This window comes from Oryzias latipes, chromosome 8, assembly GCF_053564925.1.
Source record: "Oryzias latipes strain Hd-rR chromosome 8, Olatipes_Hd-rR_3.1".
Taxonomy (NCBI): Eukaryota; Metazoa; Chordata; class Actinopteri; order Beloniformes; family Adrianichthyidae; genus Oryzias; species Oryzias latipes.
In genome coordinates this window covers 9,939,914-9,949,500 of record NC_136244.1, presented here as the reverse complement: position 1 = coordinate 9,949,500, position 9,587 = coordinate 9,939,914, and the positions used below count along the sequence as shown (strand labels likewise).

General features: G+C 43.2%; 1 protein-coding gene across 2 annotated transcripts in view; it reads left to right on the top strand.

Moving 5' to 3' along the window:
• The first annotated feature begins 1,273 nt into the window (after window positions 1-1,273).
• prkcbb (protein kinase C, beta b) overlaps window positions 1,274-9,587 on the top strand; it is a 306,409-nt gene continuing 298,095 nt past the window's right edge. For both annotated transcript variants that reach the window (XM_023957697.2, XM_023957696.2), the window contains exon 1: window positions 1,274-1,923. In XM_023957697.2, coding sequence (XP_023813465.1) covers window positions 1,745-1,923 — 179 coding nt within the window. In that variant the 5' untranslated portion in view covers window positions 1,274-1,744. The remainder of the gene's footprint in view (window positions 1,924-9,587) is intronic.

Here is a 9,587-nt window from a genome sequence, read left to right as displayed (position 1 = left end):
CACCATTTAGTAAACTGTGCGCACAGATTACTAAAGCGTGCGCACCGATTACTAAATGGTGCGCACGGATTAATCAATTATGCTCCTACTGTTACGCAATCGTGCGCGCATACAAAGTGAGCATAGAAGATAAACTCTTAGCTTCGTGTTTGCAGGGATGTGAGGGTGCTTTGGTACAGTGTGCGCAACGTAGGAAACTTCAGACCACACTCCGTTTCCCTGTTCTGCTGCGCCGACTCCAGAACCGTGTCCCCCGGGAGATTTGTACTATCTCCAGACCGAGGAAGGGCGGAGGAGGCTTTTGGGGGACCAGTCCTGACAAACCGTGAACACAATCATGTGAATTTGTGTTACCATTCAGGTCCAGACAAAATTAAGGCTGATGGTTACACCAGTTTAAGTCGATCCACGGCTAAATCGCTCATTAGCACGTCAAATGTTGTTAGCATGTATGTTGTATTAACCTATTAACTTAATCCTAAACCTTCTTCCGTGTCAGTTCAGCCAAAAAAAGCCCTGGGCGCACGGATTTAAAAAAACTATAAGCGAACATGCACTTAGTAATAATCATAATAATAAAAGCATGTTTAAATGGTCATGTCCCTGTGTCTATCGGAGCTTAGCATTGTTTACATGAAGATTTCTCTTCCTCAATGAACTATCCAGACCAATCACTACCGTAGACGTCATCGGAGAAACGTACAGCCAATCAGATGGTGTGACGTCATCATTAGTCGTAGACCACCGAACACAAGAAGGGACTAATGATGACGGACTGCAGTCGGAAGTCTCCTTCGTTGCGCACACTGTACCAAAGCACCTTCACATCCCTGCAAACATGAAGCTAGGAGTCCATTTGCTCTGCTTAGAGGCATGCACATGCGATGAATGTGCATGCACCACGATTGCGCAACAGTACGAGCATAATTGATTAATCCGTGCGCACCAGTTAGTAAACTGTGCACACAGATTACTAAAGCGTGCGCACGGTTTACTAAATAGTGCTCACGGTTTACTAAATGGTGCTCACGGTTTACTAATCCCTTTAGTAATCCGTGCGCACGCTTTAGTAATCTGTGCGCACAGTTTATCAGATTTTTTCCCCTTTATAACCACTGGCACCCGGCAGGGTCCGTAATAAAGAACCCAAAGACAGTTTTGTCTCCTGTGCGGGCTTCATTTTGCCAGGCTACACTGGTTTTGACTTTTATTTTTAATTATGCTACACAAATGCTTCCATACCTCACCAGCCATCAACCTCACGGCTCACACTGACCCTTTGTAAGGAGTGACTAATGGTGTGTATACATCCAAACGTGTTCCCACATGTATTCACACAGTTATTCGGCAAGTGTTTTTTGACATACACTAACCAAATTTAACAAGTTTTTCCTGCAACTTTGTTTCGTTCTTTTTTTTTCGTTTTCTGCAACTATGTCAGGGTGAAATGTTAACTGGCGTTAAGACGTTTCCTATCAAAGAAAGAGAGACACTAATGAGTTTGAGCGTCTCTCTCTCTCACTAGCCGTCGACGCTTTGAGAAGAAAAGGAGGAAGCAGAGGGAGGGGAGCCAGTGCGACTGCAGCAGCACTTAACTCCGCTTCTGGCCAGCGTAACATCTGAAGTAACACTTAAATAAGAATAATAAATTACAGGAAGAAGACGCACAATTTCCTCCCTTTTTGCTGCAACAACTTGCGGTGATCATCCGTTCGCTTCAAACATTAACTAAGACGCTCGGAGAATGGCAGACTCGGCGGCGGCAAACAGTGACGGGGAAGACGGACCCCGGCAGCCCATGCGGGGCTTCGCTCGGCAGGGAGCGCTCCGCCAGAAGAACGTCCACGAAGTCAAGGACCACAAGTTCATTCCGCGCTTCTTCAAGCAGCCCACCTTCTGCAGCCACTGCACCGACTTCATCTGGTGAGCAGCAGACATGCATGCTGGGAATGTGTTATTTAGTTTTATACAGTGACAAACTGAATACGCATATTAAACAAAGGGATTAGCCCTCACTAAAGCAGCATCAGCTGCTTTTTCATTGACTAGGAAATTGCAAATTGTATTTGCGATAATAAATTCGCCAAATAGACTATCTCGAAAAAACTCGCGTAAAGGCCCGTACACACCGGGACGAATATTCGCCAGGCGTTATTCGCCAGCGTTTTTCGCCACGTTTTTTGTGTTCACACCCAGGCGATTTTCGCTGACGATGAGTGGAGTGAACATGCAATTTCATTCCCTGACATTAGATGGCGCTTAATGTAAAACCGAAATACTCCTGTACACAAGGTGGCGCTGCGCAACTTTACGCTTCTTAAAGTCGCTTTTCACTCAGAAGAAGAGAGCAAGTATTTACACGCTTGTCAGAATCAAACAAAGAAAACATGAATATTTCAAGCACCAGTAGCTCCAACTGGTGCTTGGTTCGGGGATGTTTTAGAATGTCCGTCATTATTGCTTCGCGGCTGTGTAGACGCTACTTGGCGTCTATCTTCTTCGCTGGTATGTGTGCTCAGCAAGGCAGTTTTGTTTGAGCGCCCCCAAGTTGTGTTTTACTGTAACTTCAGACACGTGAGCAAAAGCGCCGTTCTCATTGGTCGAGTAGATTTCGACGCGACGCGTCGAAAAAAAAAAAAAACGAACCCGAGGCGTTTTTTTTTTTTGACGCTTTAACGCCTGGCGTTTTTTCGCGTCGGTGTGCACACTCTCATTGGGGCCCTTTGTTTAGTCACGAGGCGTTAAACGTCGGCGAAAATCGCCGGCGAAATTCGTCCCGGTGTGAACAGGCCTTAAGGAGGTGGTTTTTGAGGCGTACTGAAATTGACATATTTCGTAAAACTGCAATGAAAACACTTTTCAAATTAAATGAGTCACGTGACCAACAACTAGGTGGCAATGAGCTTCTTGGTAGGAGGAACCGGCTGCCTTGGCACTGCACAGCGGGCGCCACAAGAGACCTTACAGCATCACACATCAAAAGTTGAGTGTGTCATGCGGACTTGTTGGATCCACAGCTCCTTTGTAAATTCACCAACCAAAATTTCCAAAAATCCTTTCATCTGTAGCTGCTCACACGTGTAAGGAGCTTGCCAGTGGCGGTTCTACCCTGAATTACTCCCTGGGCGAGACCCTCCCCAGGCGCCCCCCCCCCCCCCCACCCCCCACCCCCATAGTCACAACAGAACTTTGTTTGTCTTTGTCAACTGACATGTTATATTGTCATTGAAATTAAGAAGTGGATACAAAAGATGTCAGAATTCTGAACAGCATTATAATAGTTATCAGAACACAAAAAATAAAAGACCATAAGCAATGCAAAAATACAGTTAGCTAAGAAATATTAAATCAATATTAAATAAATAATATAAAATAAATATTTTAAAAACATTTATGAATTGGAAATTTAAATTGTCATGTTCTATATCGATCTCTACTTCAGAGAAGAAAAATTAGCTCATGTTTTCCGTCTTCAATCCTTTGATTGGAAAATTTTTAGTTATGACCTGTTGAATTATGTTTTGTCCCCATAGATTTGCAGTAAATGGTAAATATTCATTTTTAAAACTACCTACAGATTTATGGAAATTCTATTGGCTAAAAATATAACCCCATATTTGTAAAACAAATAAAAAATAAACTTCATATGCAGGCTCAAAATTAACCCCTAAATCCCCAGTTAAATGTCAAAAAAACATTGGGAAAACGTTTAGGCTGCCACAAACGATTATTAAATTTAAGACCAATCTCAAATTATTTGCCCCATTAGCATCTTTTGGCAGCAGCAGCATGCTGTGTAACCATCACAGCTTTTTTAACATTATGAACTAGTATACAACAGCAAAACACAACACAACCTTTGTGTTACAGCAGAGCAGACAGACACATGAATCATAACTAATGTTACAAGTTAAGGCAGAGCAAATTTTTAAGAATAAAATCTAAAAAAAAAAATGACGCTATTTGCAACATTTGGGCCTACTTCAGTGTTGGTCATCGACCAAAATAAAGTTTTCATCGGCAACGTTGTTGTAGGGCAGGTAGCATTAGAATTTAGAAAAGACATGCATCAAGCTGTGAGGACTTACCCTTTTCTTTATCTCTTTTCTCCTCTTCTTCTTCTTTTCTTTTCTTTCTAAATTGGGCACCAGATGGCTTTGACCTTTTTTTCTCCATATTTTAGATGTTTTTGGCGTTTGTTTGGCATAAATGTCCTCACGTCACGAAGAAGACATCAAGTCCGTCGACTGAACCAACTGTCACCTTAGTGACAGCATTGTTTTGTGTTGCCATTTTTTCATTTGGGCATTTAACACAAAATTAACCCAAAAAAAGCAGAATATATTTTCTATACCTTTATTAAAGTGTAGGTTATAGAATGTCACCTTATGACTGACTTATAAAAAGGTTTTATGAAGTAGATTCAAACCCCCGCCCTTGTCCCCACCTAGCCACTTAATTTGGAAGCGTCCCACAATTGAACTGATTCCCCGCAGCCCCCCCCCCCCTTTTCTTCACACATTTCCAGCAGGAGCGCGTGCAGCTATAGCCAGGGGCGCTGATTCGCTACATGACGGCGCAGTCGCAGTTTTTACTTTTATTTTCTTCATCAAGCCCGCGACCGTCGCCTCCCCTGAAAGATGAGCCCGCCAGGTTTTGGGCATGCGCAAACGCGGTGGCGCTCCGTGCTCCCCCCGCGCCCCCTCCCTTCTTCTTCACACACATTTGTGTCTACTTCTCAAAGACAGGAGAGCGCACAGCTGCGGGGCGAGGGCGGCGGCGCGGCCAGGTTCAGGCTGTTACAAACTCACAAACTGTGACATAAGTAAACCAATAGTGGTGCATATAATATTTTACAAGGGCTGAGCCGCCGGTGCCGCCCCCCTTCAGTTTTCCGCCCCAGGCCACCGCCCGGACGGCCCGTGCCTAGAACCGCTACTGGAGCTTGCACCTGCTTGGCCTGGATAAGACGCCTCCTTTTAGAGACGTGCGCAGGATTTTAGAGGGGGAGGGGCTCAAAGTCGGAAGAGGGCAACAAAATCACTTTTCTTTTTTTGTTTTAAGTGAAACGGATGTCAAGTAAAATTTTAAAATAAACTACTAATAGATAACTACTCAGCTATGAGACCTGTGTAGGTGAAGGTGATACAATTGTCATTTTTCAGATAAAGAGATTATTGTCAGCATGAGTTAATTCACTTCATCATAACAATAAAACACTGGAGGCTATTTATTTAGGCATTGTGCTGTAGGCATAATCAACATGAATCACGTTTAATACAGATGGTAATATTTTAAAGACAGAAATCCTACAACTGTTATCCCTAGAATGATGAAAATATAGATAATATGTCATTATATTATTATCATAGCGTTGCTGTGAGAATTCTGCATTTTAGTTTGGTCTTTCAGTAGTGAGTTTGGTCATATTAAAACCCCTGTCAGTCACTCAAGGTTCATGTTAATTATCCACAGCTGTCTTCATATCTGTCTCGTAGGTGTATTAAAGTGTCCGGTTTTCAGTTTTCTGTTTGTCAGATCATCTGCTTTATCCCCTTTTTGTTTCTCCACAGGTTTTGTCCTGTTTAAGTTTATTCATTAAATGTTTATGTTTCTGCAACCAAGCCCAGTTTCCTGCATTTTGGCTCCTACACCTTTAGTTCCTGACAGTTATGTCCAATGTGACTCTTGGTCTATGTTGGGATTCACAGCTAAATTCTCATTTGCATCTGATCCTCTAGACACAGGATTTTGTTGTGATTAGAAAGATTTAAATACAAAAGGTTGTGAAACTGAATGATACAGAGTTTAAAGAAGGCAATTCTAATCAGAAAATGTTACATTAAACAGATTGATTTAGTTTCAGACCTATAATGAGGAAGCTAAGACTCACCAAAAAAATTCTGTTCTTTTATTTTGAAAATTCCCCCATTGTCTTATTTTGTACTTAGCCAACTTCCTGTCCCTGTAGGATCTGCTCTGTGTTGATTTGATGCACCATGCTCAGACATCTGACAAAAGTAAAGAGTGACCTCTTGACTAATATAGTGTTTTTCTGAAATATTATTAATAAATAAAGCTCGTTGAATCAGTGGACGGCAACTAGTTAGTTAGATCATAACTAACAGGTTCAAGTTGCTTCACTGTCTCATGTCTTCAGTTCTCAGTGGGAGTCTATTTTCTCTCACTGTCCCTGGCTGCCCCTGACTCTCTCAAAGAGAGTGTCAGGGACCTGAGTCCAAGCGGAGCCGCAAAGACAAAAGCGGCAGCTAAAAGAACCCCTGGGTTACAAGAAAATTGGTTCAATAGAATACCGGGGGGGTTTGTAGACACATTTTTTTCTTGTATCTTTAACAGAAAATTAGTGATATAAAAAAAAAAACAACAACAAAAAACAGAGGTCACTAGGGGCACTTTTCATAAGAGGCAAAAAGGGATGGTGCTCAAGCACCCCTAGGGTCCTACATGCCTGTTTCGTTTGATAGATGATGAATGATGATAAGTACTAGTGCCGTGGCAGAAATTTTAATTCATCTGCTGTAAATCAAAGTATTGGTCATATCTGTCTCCATGTTTTTGAATGATTTATCGTCATAGTTGGTTTGTGTTTATTCACATCTATGATTTAATGGAAACAGTATAATTGCAGTGTTATTGCAAATAGTGTTTTTTAACATTTCTTACATTTCAATAAAGTTTTGCACATATGTGTAATTAAAATGCAGTTTATGAGGAGATAAGATTAATGGATTGCAGCAGCCACTGTGTGGGGCAAGTTTGGGTGTGCTAGAAATTTGGGGTGTCATATCCCTCCAAGCCCCTAAAATGAATAGAAAACCATCATATTAGTTCATCTATCCATATATCTTTATTCTCCTTTGAACTCTTTGATGTCATAAGTTTTATGTTAAATGCTCTTCTTGACACTTCCCACTGCATTTACCAGGGTTGGGACAGGCAAAAGCAGGACACTGGCTTGTGCCCTGCTGAGGCTGGATTTTTTTACTTCATATGTTTTCAATCTGTCCGTCCATCCAGACGTTTTTTTTTCTTATTGTATCATATTTATTTATATTTTTGGGGACGTTTAGGTGTGTGTGCGTGTGTGTGCGTGTGTGTGTGTGTGTGTGGGGGGGGGGGATTTTTATTTCTTTAGTTAATTGTAGATTTTTGTGGCCTATTACGGTTGGGGGGCAGTCATGGCATTTAGAGGGAGCACAACCCCCCTCTAGCCCATGCCTATATCCGGCCTGGGTTTTTCCCAAAATAAATATAGATATTTAGTCTTTTTCTGCACTTCCTAGTGCTGTCTGTAAGGCATAGCAAAAGGTGGGCACACCAGTAGAAGCAAGAGCTGCAGACCATTGTTTGATGGTTTTAAGTAGGCAGTGGAATTGAAGAGAGGCTGAGAAAAATGCTGTCCAAACCCAGGATTAAAAGCTGCCAACTAGGAGTCATACAAAAATCAATCAACGACTCATGCAACTTCAGACAGTTCTCCTGCAGTTTAACTTTGCTTGCCCTATTTATTATTAGTTGTGTTAGACGTATGACTTGTGGTCTGTGACAAGCTTTTTTAATTTGTGAATGGCTTCATGATCTGACCTAGTAGGGGGACTAATGGAATGGTCCAACTGGCTGTCGGTTCACATAAAACATCTGATCTATCTGGGTCAGTAAGCAGACTGAAAAAGAACAATGGGACGCTGACAGATTTTACACCTGTAAGAGATAATCTATTTCCAGCTACAATATGAAAATGAGCTGGTCTAAGTGTGTGTGTGTGTGTTGACGCATGCATGTGTGCATATGCGTGTATCCCAATCTTTCTTTCAGCATTTTGACAAGGTGTAGTTGACTGTATTTGGAAACTCAATGAAGCTGTGGAAAACCACCCTTGAAGCCAATGGCAAGGTAATTGCACAAGTGTCCATCAAATGTGGGATATACCAAGGTGATGCACTGCTGTTCTGCAAAGGTCTGAACCCCCTCAGCCAAATAATCAACAAGACTGGCTATGAATACCGACTCAGAAATGGGGCCAACATCAGTCACCTCCTCTGTATGGATGACATAAAGCTATATGCTAAGAGAGAGCGTGACATTGACTCCCTGATCCACACCACCGGGATCTATTGTACTGACATTGGGATGTCAATCGGGCTCGAGAAATGCAGCCGGATGGTGACAAGGAGAGGCAAAGTAGTCCACACAGGAGGGGTCTCACTCCCAGAAGGAACAATAGCAGACATTGAGGACAGTTACAATTACCTTGGAATTCCGCAGGCAAATGGCAACCTGGAGCAGGCAACAAGGAAAGCTGCAACAGCTAAATACCTCCAACGATTAAGGCAAGTCCTGAGAAGCCAGCTCAATGGCAAGGATAAGAACTGGGCAATAAACAGCTACACGCTGCCAGTTATCAGATACCCTGCAGGAATAATAAGATGGCCAAAGGAATAGATACAGACAACGGATGTTAAGACACGAAAGCTCCTCACCATGCATGGAGGGTTCCATCCCAAATCCAGCACCCTGAGACTGTATGCTAGCCACAAGGAAGGAGGCCGAGGACTAGCATAGAAGCCACTATCCAGAATGAAACATCCAAGATGCATGAGTACATTAAGCTCAAGGCCCCAACTGACAGTGTGCTCAGTGAATGTCTCAGAAAATGGAGAGCAGAGGATACAGTAGTGGAGGACAGATCCTCATGAGAGGACAAACCCCTGCATGGGATGTACCACCGGACCATAACTGAAGTGGCTGATATCAAGAAGTCCTACCAATCGCTAGAAAGGGCTGCCCTACAGGACAGCACGGAAGCACTCATCCTGGCAGTTTAGGAACAAGCCTTGACCACCAGAGCGATAGAGGCTCAGATCTACCACACCAGACAAGACCCAAGGTGTAGGCTGTTCAAAGAGGTGCCTGAAACAATCCACCACATAACTGCAGGGTGTAAGATGCTGGCAGGTAAAGCATACATGGAGCGCCACAATCAAGTGGCTGGAATAAGATACAGGAACATGTGTGCAGAATATGGACTGGAAACCCCAAGGTCAAAATGGGAAACATTTCCGAAGGTGGTAGAGAATGAGAGGTCAAATATCCTGTGGGACTTCCAGATCCAGACTGACAGGATGGTAATGGCGAACCAACCAGACAATGTAGTGGTGGACAAAGAACAGAGGAAAGCCGTTGTGGTGGATGTGGCAGTGCCACGCCATGGAAACATCAGGAAGAAGGAACATGAGAAACTGGAGAAATACCATGGACTCAGAGAAGAACTGGAGAAATCCTGGAAAGTGAAGGTGACGGTTGAGCCTTTGGTAATTGGCGCACGGGGCAGTAACCCCCAAGCTGGAGGAATGGCTACAACAGATACCTGGAAAGACTTCAGATCTCTCAGTCCAGAGAAGCGCAGTGCTAGGAACAGCTACGATACTGCCCAGGACCCTCAAGCTCGTAGGTCTCTGGTAGAGGACCCGAGCTTGTACCCCCCCTTCCGCAGATGGTTACTCACTACTCACTACGTCTTGAATCTCATCAAGAGAATGCCAAGAGTGTGCAAAGCAGTAATAGAA